General features: G+C 29.3%; 1 protein-coding gene across 2 annotated transcripts in view; it reads left to right on the top strand.

Annotated features, from left to right (window-relative positions):
- Positions 1-7,750: 7,750 nt before the first annotated feature.
- Positions 7,751-16,018, top strand: part of LOC107166608 (dynein axonemal heavy chain 7-like) — a 30,657-nt gene continuing 22,389 nt past the window's right edge. For both annotated transcript variants that reach the window (XM_089219032.1, XM_089219033.1), the window contains exons 1-10: positions 7,751-7,987; positions 10,317-10,586; positions 12,448-12,680; positions 13,029-13,185; positions 13,717-13,866; positions 13,924-14,109; positions 14,184-14,554; positions 14,849-15,368; positions 15,427-15,630; positions 15,711-16,000. In XM_089219032.1, the coding sequence (XP_089075158.1) occupies positions 7,859-7,987; positions 10,317-10,586; positions 12,448-12,680; positions 13,029-13,185; positions 13,717-13,866; positions 13,924-14,109; positions 14,184-14,554; positions 14,849-15,368; positions 15,427-15,630; positions 15,711-16,000 (2,510 nt within the window). In that variant the 5' untranslated portion in view covers positions 7,751-7,858. The remainder of the gene's footprint in view (positions 7,988-10,316; positions 10,587-12,447; positions 12,681-13,028; positions 13,186-13,716; positions 13,867-13,923; positions 14,110-14,183; positions 14,555-14,848; positions 15,369-15,426; positions 15,631-15,710; positions 16,001-16,018) is intronic.

The raw sequence follows: 16,018 nt of genomic DNA, 5'->3' as shown, positions 1-16,018 counted from the left end.
CTTAGATATTTGATTATGAAAACATATTTATATTCACTTTGTTCATCCATCATTGGTGAATTTTGTGTGATAGTCTTTTGGCTTTATTCATAAAATATTGTCTAGAAAATATATTATTAAACTTTATGAATAAATTTTTGCAAGTAAACTGTTCCTTTGAACATTTTTCATTGTTAACAGTATAATATGTATATTATGATTTATTTATTTTTAACTTCATAATATTACATTTTTTTTAATTACGATTATTATAATGAATTAAAATCAAGTTATTATTCCCTGTAAGCTTTAAGTAGTACATAGAGATCCCAATATTGAAATATCAACCTTAAAGTTAACCCTAAAATCAAAATTAAAACTAAACTTGAACTGTTTAAGCTTTTTCATTGCAAATGAGTAATGTTTGCAGTAATATATAACCTATGACCATTGACCCATACAGCAAATGTTTCAGTATAACTCTGTGGAATACTGGAATCTTTAAGATACACTAAAATCATAATCCATCAGTGACAAAGTTTCTTAAGAGGTAATATGATGGAATCCATCTGAAATTAAATATCAAAATAACAGTTTGATTATAATTGTTTTATTCCTATCTGATCATTCTAAATTCTAAAATAATACACAATTGTCAATTAGATATTAAGACATTGAATCTGCCCATAATCAATTGTCGCATCATGAACTTAAGGGTAGGTACGCCTGACAATTGTGCGCAGTTTGGAAATGCTCGGTTGGCATAAAATTAATTTGTCACCTCACATTCTTATGAGGCATTGAGGCTATGTTCCATTGCTCTATGACTCTCATGACACCTGATTTATACGACTCATACTTGTTCAGTACTCCAGTTGTCCATACCAAATATTTATTTGGTTTTTAAAATTTACAAATCATTATTTTAGATATTGAATGGAATATGGATCAATGAATGTATACATTTTGTGCATTTTTTTACAAAATCGATTTTGTTTTTTCAGAGTAACACAAATTCAAATTTCCGAATAGATGCTTAACAATTCATATTTTCTTCTCCAAATGTTTTTAATTTTATATTAGCATGTTCTGGTTCGGCACCTACTGGCTACTTGATGACATTTTAAAAATATTTCGACGAATTTTGAGTTTTTCTAGTATAGGTATGTATAGACATTTAATGACTTAATGCTTACGATTTGTTTCTATTAAATATCCGTGGCCACAGGGCATAGATGCCAATATGGGTAGTAATTAATAATGATGAAACATGCCTCGTACTTGCAACGACACAACGTATGTGTACATTATTTCGTCCAATTTGAGAAGTGTTCGTAGATAACAGTCATCAAAAAGCAAGTCTTGTTAATCTACTATTTCATTGATTTCTCAGAAAACGTTTATATTCAACCTACTGTTGTAAGATTCATGTAAACAGCGAATGGAAATCAATTTTCAAAAAATGAACTCATCAACGTATGTAATCATAACTCATATATGATGATAATCATTTATCAGTAAGTATACCAACAATTTAAACTCCAATTGCCATTATGCTTGTAGCATGTTATTGTCAGGTCCTAGGGTGTAGGACCTAGAGCAGTGTTTCTCAACCTTTTTTAAGTTACCGCCCCCTTGAGTGTCAAAAGTTTTTTTAACGGCCCCTACAATGTGAGAATTCTATAATAAGGGTTAGGTTAAGGGTATTTGGAAAATTTAAAAGAAAAAATTGAAATTATCTAATAACTCATGTTTTTATTTATTTTTTATATTTGATATATTTTTTATTTATAGTTCTAGTATTATGGTAAGTTATTGTGTATTGCATAGATTGAGTAGTGACTGATAGTTATTATATGGATTATCAAGTATGAATTATTTTTAGGTCACACCGACACCATCTACAACGTTTTTGCGTGAACCGTTTGCCGCCCCTCTACCACCCAAAATTAGTTCACCGCCCCCCTACCACCCAAAACTAGTTCATTGCCCCTCGGTGACACTTGACCGCCCCCTGGGGGGCGATATTGCCCCCGTTGAGAACCACTGACCTAGAGTATCAAAAAATAAAAACTAAAATTATAGGTTGCTTATCTACGTAGGTACGGGCTCTTATATAGGTATGGTGGTTATGCTTACGCAGCGGTGCAACTAGGATCTATTTTCGGGAGAGGTTATTCATATAAAAAATTATTTCACAAAACAAAAAGGTATTTGAAATATTAGACTTTTAAAAACATCGCGGGGGGGGGGGGGGGGGTTACAACTTCCAAACCCCTCTTGTTTGCCTGTTTGCGTCACTGTGCTTATGTATACGTAGGTACTTCTACCTTATAAATCATAATATATTATTCATTAAATAAAATATACATATTATGTTGTAAACTTGTATACGCCAACTGGTTAGGTGCACGGTGCACACCACTGCAGACAGTGTACATGGGTAGTAACGATTGAGAATGGGAATGAAATATTTACAAGTACTTTATTAAAGTTAGTGCTGTTTGTGGTATAAATTAATGGAAAAATTTGTAGATTGCTTCGATTTAGGTATATGTAATTTTCGTTGAGAGCAAGACGGAGGGATGATGAGTTTTCGAAGATTTTCTGTGCTTCGGTGTATTCGGGCATTTCGTAACAATAATGGGGTTGATTATTAAATTCACGTTGCATTTGTTGCTTATTGTAACAGGTTTCTTATGGGCGAGGTGTGTGCGGTCTATTCTGGCTCGAGTTATAAATTTATAATAATGACCTCGTCTCTACGTTTAAAGCTAGAGGGAAAATTCCATTTTTTGGTGAAAGTTCCTGTTTATTTGATAGGGGAACGTTGGTCCTGTTCTTCTGCCATGTGTATAGAATTTTGAGGTTGATGGTGACGAGTGACTCTGAGGTTGTGGTTAGGTTTAGTTTTTGGGCATTGTGAGGGATAGGCCATTGTGAGTGTAGTTTCGTATGCGAATTTGTTTGCTGTTCTGTTGCCAGAAATGCCGAAATTTACTTAAAACAGAAAACTTTGAGGAGTAAATCTAACGTTTGGGCGTAGAATTTCACTTCATATAATAGCGTGTTTTGGTACATATATTTAATTTGCATGCATTAGAATATTATATTAAATCTGACTAATCTAAATTCTATTACCGTTAGGTACACAGAAGACATGGCTTGGAGATTGACTCAATCGTCTTCCAAAAATATTTTAAGATTTTTTTTAAAACTCTTAATTTAAATTTTGTATATTGTTGATTAATTATTTAATAGTATTATTGTGTATTGTAATGGTCTTCTCTATTAATTTATTTATTTTGCCGCAAAACGTAACCCTGTTTTATTTTTTACTTAATTAGTAATTACTTATTATTTTTCTTTCAATTTTTAAATTGATCTCCGTTTAAATGTACATACGTTTATAACATTTGAATTACTTGGATGTTGTTGATAATATGAATGGAAATATTTTAGGCCATTAGTTGTTCTTTGGAATGAAAATGGCTCCTCAGCCAAAATATAAGTGATGGAAATTGTGAATCTTCTAATATTTGACAAAATAAGTACCTAGGTACATTGTATAAATTCAGAACTCTGTCGTTGAAGCCAAACCTCTGTCATCTGTTCTCGGTGCAATGTCTCAAAAAATATTAGCTGCTTTGTATATTTTACGAAACAACTTTAGTGTAAGAGAAATCGGCATCCAATTAGTTGACGATGTGTGGAAAATATTTTTGACCGGTATATGAGTTGATATATTCAAAATTCAAATATTCAACTAAAGAAATTTAACTAATAAACTTTGACCCAGAAGTTCTAAACATAAATTCTTGATTGTAGTCTAAAATGATGTATACATTTCAGTTAATTTTGATTTTAAAAACCTTAGCACATAAAATTAATCATTCCATACGTGCACAGTCGTGTTCCTACATTAAAAAAAAAAAAAATAAGTGCGTAAGTGCGTTTATAGCCCTCAATCCTCTTAGAATTTTTCATCGATTTTTAAATTTTTAATTCCATGACATTATCGAATACAATATTTTAAAACATGCTGAAAGCAGAACTAAAATTTTAAATGTTAGAGAGAGAATTATTAATTCGTTATATAGTCAATAATATGGATATGTAACTATATGGCTGCATCTGAATTGCATGTCAAAAAAATGTCAAAATTGCATGCCGTCTCTTGAAGGGTTCTATCTGAATTACACGCCGTGATCCGTCATGTTTGTTTATCAGGTGCTTATAATGTGCACAACATCAACTTTTTTTGGACTTAATGTAAGAAAAGCGGGTAAGTGGGTATCGCTCTGCTGTACATTGGGGGTGGGGTGGACTAAGGTAGGTTAAATTTGAATGTAATGATATAGGTATCATTGTAGGTATACGAAAAACGATTCTGAACGGAGACGGTTTATCTGTCTAGAATATAGATTATTAAAAATTTTCAAATCCTAGATTTAAAAAGAAAATTTTTTATGAATTTCTAGCTTAAAATAATTTGTGAATTTTCGTGATTTTTACATAATATGTTGTCAAAACTCAAACTTTGAATGCTTTTAAAAAAAAATGTGACTATGCATTTCTTTGATTTTTCAACTGCTATTGTAAAAATATATTATGAGCCTTGTATTAAATTCTCAAATCTTAAAATTAAAAATAAAAACTTTTATGAATTTCTATCTAAGATAATTTGAACATTGCCGTAATTTTTACGTATTTAGTCATTTTTCCCGTTTTTCTGTCATTTTTTTTTTTTGTTTTTCTCGATTTTTTTTTGAAAACTGTTGGAAAATGTTTACTTTTCACCTCTATAATGCACCAAGGATATTCACTTTTACATCGGAAACCACCCCCAAAGTTTGAAATTGAAGCATTATTTCGACTAGTTATGCTGTACACAGACACAAAAACAAACATAAAAAAAAAACACACACATCATTGTAAAATCAATATATTCATCACTTCGTTCAGAATCTTAAATACACATCATTATAAAATCAATACATTCATTACTTCGTTCAGAATCTAAAAAAGAAAGAAATGCATGTTTGCATGTATAGTGTATAGAAGTGCTCTTTTATGATTGTTACAACTGATAAGTTTCTAGACTGAAATATTTTTATATTTTTATAAATTTTTTTGCCCAAATTATCTACTTTCACTTAAGTATTTTAAGTATCTCAAATTTATAGGCATGCAGTTTGAACATTCCAATTTATATGTTTTTTTGGCATGCAATTTGGATGCACCGGTAACTATATGTAAGCAGGTGTTAGTGAGTTTCAGCCAAATCCTCAAATAACGTAAGAGTTGTGGACATAAGCGTGCGTAGGTATTCTTGGCAGGGGAGGCAATACTTTAGCTAAGGAGGTCCAGACTCCAATCCCCCCACCCGATTTTCACCAATTGGTAGATATAATATAATATTTTGGTGTAGAGGAAAATCTCGCAGGGGAGGCAACCGCCTCCCCTGCCTCCCCCGTGCGCACGCTTATGGTTGTGGATGGGTTTATGAGATGTACGTACGAATTGAGGCCATTGTTTGACTATTACAAGTATTTATTTAGATTATTTAGTAAATACACATCAATACAATATCATTATAAAAATTTACTGAAATCTTTCAAAAACGCGAAAATTTGCAAGTAATTTCGAAGTTGAGAAATCATAAAATTGTTTGTGTTTAAAACTAAGGATTAAAAATATAACACTAAGTTTTCCGTAAGTTTTCCTTCAAGTACCCATAGAGAAAACTCAAAGCATCATTATAGGAAAAATTTTAAGTGCTTTTGAATTTTAAATTTTTACAAAATAGCGTAACGATAACGATTTATCCTTAAACGATTTTAAATATTTGTTATTATTAAAAAAGTATAAGTCGTAGATACTTGAAAATTTTTCCAGTTATTTAGATTGGTATTTTCTTTACATGATTTAATTTCCAAAAGATTTTGACTTTTTTCGAGATATTTATAGACAACTGAAATTTTCAATTTTTCTGAAAATTTTTTTTTGAAGTGTCGATTTAATTTTTTTGGCCCTATCAAAATACTTGAGTATTGAGTATTTAATACAAAGTTCCTCATAAGTTATTCTTATAGTGATTAAAAAATTATAAGAATACATAGGCACAATTTTTTTTTATTCGCATTTTAAGTTCTAATATTGACTTATTGCATATAAATTACGGCAATGTTCAAATTATCTTAAATAGCAATTCATAAAAGTTTTTCTTTTTAGATGTAGGATTTGAAAATTAAATACAAGGCTCTTAACACATTGTAACAATAGCAGTTGAAAAATATTAGTTCAAATATTGACAAAAATTCGTCAAAACCATGAATATTTGCAAATTATTTTGTAGTTCAAAATTCATAAAATTGTTTGTATTTATATCTAAGGTTAAAAAATTCAACACTTAGTTTTCCATAAGTTTTTCTTCAAATAGCTATAGAGAAAATTGGAAGCTCATCTATTATAGGAAAAATGTTTTGAGCGTTTGAGTTTTAAATTTTTATGAATTGCGTAACGATACGATTTATCCTCAAAACAGATATATGTATATCTATGATAATCATAGGCGTGTCCACGGGTCATGCCTGTCATGCACAGGCATAACCTGCAAATTTGATCAAACTGCTTACATAGTACATTTTGATGCATAATATGAAACTTTTTTCTCAATTTCTATTTTCATATTAAATTTTTTGTTTTTCACCATGTGTATAATTCAAGGTCATATATCCCCAAACCCTAACAGAAATTTTTATTTTTTAATTTTTTTTGAGGGGGGAGGATTGGCAGTTTCCCCATCCCCTAGATATGCCACTGTTGTGCATGACCTGCGAATGAGGTCTGGACACGCCTATGATGATAATATAAGGTATTATGAATTATGATAACTACATGCAATGTTTTTGGAAAAATTAATTAACCATGCCTTATGCAAAATGCGTCCTAATTGAAAAATAAAATATTTGTTTCAAAATATAATATATGACAATATTTAAATATTATATATTCTAGACTGAAAAATCATCTCCGTTCAGAATCGTTTTTCGTATACAATGATACCTATCATAAATCATTGCATTCAAATTTAACCTACCCTAGTCAGAGGTACACCCTACCCCCTAATGTACAGCAGAGCGTTACACACTTACCCGATTTTTTCTTTTTTTTTTTCATATTACTAGATATACGCACTTAATAAGTTTTTTATCTGAATATGGTTTTTTAAATACCTACTTTATAAAAGTTTTGATATCTGTTACTAATTGATATAAATAAATATTTACCCGGGCAGGAACTGCCAACTACAATTAAAATATTGTCGGATCGCAATTAATCTATACAGCTAAAATATTATAGGTCCCGAAATCACCGGTCTCCGACACGCGACACCGGAAACGACATGGCAGGCCACAACTCACCCACAACCTTATAGCCGATTGTGAAATATGTTTCAACAGATAAAAGGTCTTACTATATACCCTCGTCCACTACTACTGGCCTTTCAACTCAATATGGCATACGCCTTATAATAATGTAGATATAAATACAGAACTATAGAATTATATTATTGTAATATTATCATGTATTATAAGAGTTATAGACTTGTATATAGGTATCCATTAGTTACGCTTTTTTGATTTTATAAATTATAAAATAATATCGATCAAACAAACTACACAAAATATACATTTTGGAATATTCTATACACTTAAATCATTACTGTTAGTATTGTTAGCAATGTATTTTGGTTATTAAGGAACTATGTTGTGTGTTAATCTAAACATATCATAGGCAGAAAATATATTTAATGCCATATATAAATCACGGATTTAATCATTTTAGTTAAACGTTCAGCTAATAATAATTTATCATGTCTAAAAAAGTACGCCTAACTGATGAGGACTGTTTTGCATTTTCAGCAAACCCAAACAAAATTCAGAATAAAACGACAAAAAAAACAAACTTCCATCACGGGTTTACTGAGAAATCGAGAAAAATGGTAACGATCATGTTTATCTTACTTATCCTAAACACTAAACATGTTTTATTGCTTAACCTAATCACCATCGCAATGATTCGGTTGTGTATGGTTGATCCTTTATATTTATAATATTGTATATTAATATTACTACTTTATCCATAGCCCATATGGCTATATAGGGCATAATAAGCTGCACAGCTTCAACAAAAATTATGCAAAATAATTGTTATATTAGCGCATAGGATCATAGTTGTTATGATTAGGGTTTCTATGAGCATGTTGAACATGTGTCACTATGGATTTTGCAATATTTTATGTTTATTATTACTATAAGTTAATAATATACAATCTGTATTTATGTGGTACAGTTAAAAATATTATGTATATTGTATGCAAAAATGTATAGGCAAAATAATAATAATAATATTACTCGTATATTTACCGCAATGTTCGTTAACAATTGGCTATTGGTGAATATAATTACCTAGTAATTATCTCTAAGAAATTAGATTGGATAAACGGCCGGGCATACGACCATATGGAGAATAAAACTCCGATTTCTATTAAGAGAGTATTTTTGAACATCAGTGGTGTAAATTGTGCCAAATTTTGGGGGTTGCAAAAGTTCTCAAAATATCTCAGATCCGTGAGATGTTATGCCCTCTCCCTTAAAACCACCAACATTTTTACCAATTTGCAGACTATTTACTTAAATTAATTAAATATAATATATCGAACAAAAAAATGTATATTTTATTTATGAACTACAATATAATATATTAAATACATTCAAAGATTGAATCGTCGACCTCTAATTTTATCAGCTCTGAAAGTGTTTTTCCATTTGTATAATATGTTTTAAAAAATCCAAGAAATGCATCAAGTATGGACAAAACTTTTTTGTAACATATCTACATGGTGGGATATGGTAAGGCCTAAAGAGTAGTGAATATGGTAGAACTGCAGTCAATAAACTATTCAAGTTATAAATAATTTAAAAAACAAAATACATAACGTAATAATATTATTGAGATTTGAGAATAACTAAAAATAGACAATAATATGCCGGCTATGGTGATGTGAAATCTGATTATTCGAATACGTAAAATACTGTTCTCATGGGTTCTCAAAATACGAGTTCATCTTAAATAATTTTAACTGAAACCAAATTATAAATTGTAACTAATTTGTACATCAAAAAACTTTTAATTTATAATTATAATATTTCAGAAATTTCTGGGGTCGCAATACCAATATCTTTGCAACCCCCAGTTTACGCCACTGCTGAACATGATACGTATTTTATCCTACCAATCTGATTGAAATCAAATCATAGATTATAATATAGTCTTTATGGTTTAAAATTTAAATTATTATTTTGATATTTTACATTTCATCATTATTAATCCTTCTCAATTTTCCGAACTTAGTAAAATATTTTTTTTTCGTCAATCGTAAGTAGTCAATTCAGAATTGTTAAATTTAAACGGAAACATTTTTTAATAGATATTTTAAATTTGAATCTATCGTGTATGTTATAATATTATTATACATAATATTATTGGTAAATTTGAGAAATTATTCTTAAGAAATTAAGTATTATAAATATTAATTAATAATAGAATTTAGGAAATAATGATCTTAATGCAATTAAGAATCAAAAATATAATTAAAATAATAAAATGGAAAAAAAAATGTTGGATTCACTTGTAGAATATTTTACATAACTAAACTACCCTGCGTGTTTTTGGTTCAAGTACTATTATCTACTCTATACTGACTACTATAGTATTAAATTATTATCATTTTTATTTGTAAAGTTATATAATTTATAGGTACACTTCAATACTGATATAACTCATATAAATAATAATTTTTTATGTGTACATTATACTAGAATTTAAGTAATAATATAATGTTCGATGTATATAAAAGTACGCACAGAAGTGAAGTTAATAAAATAAAAAAGGGGGGCCGCTATGGCCTACGATAGTGTTAATCCGGTCCTGCAAAAAGAATTTGATATTAGGGAGTTGAACAGTTGAAGCCTGAAGGTTGAAGCACTACTATAATATTATTGAATAGGCTTAAAAAAAATAAAGGTTATGTTTGGAGGAATTAGCCCCTAAGGCCCTAAAGCATTGCCTATTATTTTAACCTATGTATCTGGTAGTAAGTACCTATCTATATTGGCTATATATTAGTACATTTGCATACATTTTTATGCAACTTTGTTTTATAAAATATGTGTTAAATATGGGCCAGGTATTACATATTGATATTACCTATTAGGGGGTGGCCTTCATTAGAGCTTATACAGAAATTGTATATTTTGTTTATTTATTAGAAAGAAGCGAAGAAAGACCGTGAATGTCGTGAGTTGTTTCGCACAAATTTAGTTGACGAGTACTCAAAATATCTAGATCCGGAAGACAATGCGGTATCGGACGAGAGCACATTTTTGAAATACTATTTTTTCATTACCCAAGGTGCTGAAGCTGATACTAATTATTTGGCTCCCATCGATCCACGAATAGTAAATGGCATAATTGGCAGATTGTCAGTCGAATACCAAAATTCACCATTTTTACCAGAATTTAAAAATGAAATACTTAACGTAAGCTATTATATTATATCGGTACCTACTGAATAGTGAATACTAATATTAATTCTTTAGAAATAGATTAGAAGAACAATATCAACGCGTTGAAAATAGTTATCTCATTTTACCTTAAATTTGCTGTTGCAGAAATGCTAAATTTATTATGATTCATTGAATATTTAAAAAATTAAAGAAACTTTAAAAGTCTGTCTAGTGTCTTCTTTTTAGGCGTATATAGTACCTAGCTTTCAACTTTCAAGTGTACAATATCGTCATTGAGCTACTTAGGTATCACCGGCTTATTATTGTTTTCACCAGGGGGGTGAAGGGGGGGAGGGGGTGACAATCGGGACAGTTGCCCCGGGCCCCGCGATTTTGAAATTATAATCAAGGCCCCGCAGTTCTTACATGATACTTTATACTGTTCAGAGATTAGTTAGTTTGGATAATATGTAACTATTGCCCGGGGCCCCGCAAATCCTAGCGCCGTTCCTGATTTTCACCCAGCTTATCACTGTAATGGATGCGTGATACATTTAAATTGAATGATGAAATGCGCACAAATCATGTAATCCTGAGCGATTTAGCCTCTATTTATAAGAACATTTTATAATTAACAATATTATCAACAGTGTGACTAGGAAATGTTGTATTTTCACAAATTTGTACACAAATAAAGAATAACATTTTAACAACGTTACTTAAAATAAATGTAGGTACATATTAACATTAAACATATTATACACAATGGTCAAAAATCAAATTTCAAATGTATAATAAAAAAACTTAAATAAAGAGTAAAAATATTTTTAGCATTAAATTATGTACAAAAAATTATAAAATAAAAATTTGGTGAAAAGGGCGTTACCGGTTTCCGCCAAAAATGAGCTTTCCGTTATTATTAAAAATACGTCATTCTTTTTTCCGCCAATTATAAATTATAGGATTTTAAAGTTTGAGAACCCCTTAAAGTAAGTATTTAAATATTAACCAATTAAAAAAATAACCGAGACAAAACATATTATATTATTATTTATTATTATTATTAACAAAATGAGCCGATTTTAAAAAATTTTGTACTTACACTGCACTATACTCAATACTAATAATTACTAATAATTTTAATAAATAATAAATCGCCGTAACGAGATTCAGCCCAGTACCTAAACTATACGTGTCGGCATCGCGGCTACCGGTGCCGAAATTATAGCTAGGTATTGTAATTGTAATACAATTATTTATATATTATAGTTATCGGGAAAAAACACGGTTGCGATATTGTCACGGGCAAAGATTTTATATTTTATATTACCTACCTATTTATTTTAGGAGTTTTTACCCACGTCTTTATCTACGATGAGAATATCTAATCTGATAGAGTACTGCAATTTGTTCGATTTTCAGTAATTTTATAATAATGTTTAATTATATTATATTTTTAATTATGTTTTGTCTTGGTTATTTTTTTAATTGGTAAAAGAATATTATTAAATACTTACTTTAAGGGGTTCTCAAACTTTAAAATCCTATAATTTATAATTGGCGGAAAAAGGAATGACGATTTTTTTAATTTGGCGGAAACCGGTGACGCCCGGTGAAAAGTATCTACAGGTAAAACTAGGATATTGAGTAAAATATATTCACGTTTTCCGGTAATTTTCTTTTACTTTTGAAAAATACCTAGGAATATTTACCTAGGCTCTCTGACTATAGATTCAATTTGGCATTCACTACCAGAAACCAAACTTAAAGTTGATGATTGAAACTTTACCTATTAATGTAAATTTATATTAGTGTCCATCCACTCCACTCAAAATCTAAAAAAAAAATAATGTCTTAATAGAAATAATTTCTCACAAATATTAGTTGTACACAGGAATGTTATTTAAAAGCAATGAAAGAGGCTGTTGTAGCATATTCATTGAATGATGTGTACGCAATACATAATAAATTACCGATACTAGACACTCCATTGCGAAAAGAACTTCGAAAGGATAGTGCGTTATGGAAGAAGTCAATGGTGCGAGCTGCTTCGTTTCTTCGAGATAACTTGCACCAAGCCAATCCTTTGATAGCAGAAATGATCAAAATTTGGCACAGGAATTTCGAGTACGTCTATATAAAATATATTAATATATAACGACTTAAGCCTTGAGGTTTAAAGCGTTCATAAAAGTATAGCTGTTGTTTAGCGTGATTACTGATTATTGAAAAATCGCTATTGTAAGTATCTCATTTAACTGTTAATAATCAAAACAATTATTTTATGGCGCAATAGGATTTTCAGTATCAACTGATAATATAAATTATTAAATAAAGGAGAAGAATTACCATTTAAAAAAAAAAAAAAAAAAAAAAATACAAATAGATACGTTTAGATATAAAATGAAAGTTAATTTAGAATGAATATTATAGATAAATATTAAATATATAGGTACATTAATCATTCATTAACAGGCCAACCCAAGTATTTGATTATGCAGAAATGGCGTCCAGAGGTATTTCGAAATACACTTTACCAGAATATATGATCTATGTACGGAAATGCATTGCTGATGCCAGTGTTTTTATGAGGATTAAATGGTTCGAAAGTGTACAACAATTATTCCAACAAGTAATATTTAACTTTTAAAATAAATAACTACCGTATTAAAATATTCATATTAAAATTTAACCTGCAGTATGTCTACGCTGCATTTAAATTTAAAAAAAGGTGGGTATCTAATTAATATTAAAATAATAAATGATTGTTTATTGCTTAGTTTGATTCGTGTTGAATCCATGTAATTTAAACGGTGTGTTTATAGTTTAAGATTCCAATGCTTATAATATAATTTATAAATAATTTATATTTAGGTTATACCTATAATATATGTACCTATATATAGGTATTTCGATTATTTCGTTGATTTTTTCAACACATATTTTTTATGAGTGGTTGAAGTTATAAAATTTGGATTAAATTAGTTATTTAAACGTAATGTCAGAGGTAGTTAATATTTTTAACACAGATATGAGGGGGGGGGGGGCTTCGATCCCAAATAACTGAAAAGCTGTATATTTTTATGTGGCAGGGGAAGAGTGAGAGTAGATTTGCCTGCTCAGTTGAAAAATATTATAATAATATTAATTGTTTTTGTTGTAGACCAAACTTAGTCGTTTCATACCAAAGAAAGATAATTTAAAGAAACAAACTTCATTTTATAATTGTGTTGCGTATATTATGAAAGTAAAATATGAAGAGTATGTGTACAAAATAATGCATGAATTTACTGATGTTATGTGTAACCCTAAAGTATAAATCAATTTTCTTTAAGTTTGTGGTTAACTATTTCAATAATTTTTTATTTAGACTAATCCTGGATTTGTAACAGATTTAATATATAGAAATACGATACTACAATTTTATCCTACTTTCCGAAAAATTCGTGATTTTATTATGTCTATTTATGATCAAATCAGAGAAATGGTTATGAACTTGGAACGCCTAGAGCATAGATTGTACAAAGATTATCCTTATACCAGCAAAATTCTAGAAGTACATTTTTAATACAAAAATACACTGAACAGTGAACACTTGTTTCTAACCATATTATGTTTCTTAATATATAGGTTAATATAGATATGAATATAGTAAACAAACAGAGAAAAAAATTAACTTTGGTATTGGATGATTATTGGGTATTGCCAGAATTAGTTATACATGATTTAGATGAACATCTTTATTTAATAAATGGACAAGCTCAAAATGAAATTGATAAATTTCTATCTACCGAAAACACTATCGAAGAGTATAAAAAATATGTGATTAATTATCACACAATTTCTTTAGATATACCAGTTAATGTTAGTCCTGAAATAGAAGTTGGAATATTTGAAGTACATCGTCATGATACGATAAAGGCGTTATGTAAGCAAGCGGAAAAATTAAAAACTATGATAGTCAGTCGAATGACAAGCACTTATTTATCAATAGGAAAAAAGTGAGTTTCGTGATGTCTACGGAGGTATATTTCATTTCAATCCTAAGCACATAAAATAATGTAGGTATTTCATTTTGCAATGAAGCTTTAAAATTGAGAATACTTAGTTTTATAAATTTGGAATTTTTTTACTGTCACGGTAGTTTCCTTTTAACTTGGAATCGTTTTTGAGTACGATGATGATTTATCCTTAAACAATTAATGATTATATTATGTAAAGGTTTATCATTATTTTAAAATTAATATAAAATAGCTTTTATAATTATCGAGTTATAAATGTTTTCATTGTTTTAGATTAAATGAAGAATATGCAACTTTACAAACTGTTGCCCTTACTCCGCCCAGAAATACTAGAGAGCTTGTGAATTTAAAAAAATATATAACTGATGTAAAAAATAATATAATTCCCGAGATGGAAGAACGAGCTAAAGTGGTGTTATCTTATGAATTATTTTTATCAGATTACACTCTATTGACGGGTGTTGAATTAAAACAAAATGGAAAGACTTTTCAGTGGGTAGAACTAATAAATTTTGTTTTTGCGGAAAATACAAAAATGATTGAACAGAAAACAAAACAATTACAAGACTTCTTATTAAATCGTATTTATAAATTTAAAATTGAACTGGAAAATTATCAGAATCAAGTTGCTGAGTTTAAACAATTTGGAAACGTAGAGTTGTTATCTGTGTACTTGGAGAAGGCAAATAGTCTAGATGATAAATTAAATAGTGCTTTAAGTACTATAGATGGATTTAACGAAGAAGAAAAACATTTTGGATGGAAAGAAAGTTCATATCCTTTAAGAAAAACAGTTAAGTTACTTAAATGTTTGTTTGTTTGTAGTTACTTAATGGAATTTGTTAATTAAGGTGGCAGAGGCCTTAGCTCCATATAAAAAACTATATGATAATTGCTCAGAATTTTTAGAGAATTATGATAAATGGATGAATGCTAAAATATGTACTTACGACCCAGAACAAATTGAACAAGACGTAACCGTGTATTACCGTAACATTGTAAAATTAGAACGTACTTTTATAGATTGTCCTGCACCTTTAGCGATTGCTATAGCGGTAATTATTAATAGTATTTTCTGTATTTTTTAAGTACAATTTCCACTAAGTTTATACAGTTAAAATTAAATTAATACTAGGTTAAACAATCTATTGAAGCATTCAAAGAACATATGGCTGTAATTCTAACGTTGGGAAATCTAGGTTTAAAAGATCGCCATTGGGAAAAAATATCTGAAATAATTGGGTTTCCCTTGCATCCTAATCAAAATCTTTCATTGTCAAAAATTATGGATTATAACTTGGATGAATTTGTACCAAAATTTGAAGTAGTCAGTGATGGCGCATCCAAAGAAACAGCTTTAGAAAAAAAATTACAAGCAATGGAAGATGAATGGAAAGATTTAAACTTTACTCTATTACCACATAGGTTAATTCATTTGATATA

The sequence above is a fragment of the Diuraphis noxia genome, unplaced genomic scaffold (genome assembly GCF_037042655.1).
Source record: "Diuraphis noxia isolate RWA-SAM2 unplaced genomic scaffold, SU_Dnox_SAM2 contig0002, whole genome shotgun sequence".
NCBI classification, from domain to species: domain Eukaryota; kingdom Metazoa; phylum Arthropoda; class Insecta; order Hemiptera; family Aphididae; genus Diuraphis; species Diuraphis noxia.
This window is presented reverse-complemented; position numbering and strand designations above follow the sequence as displayed.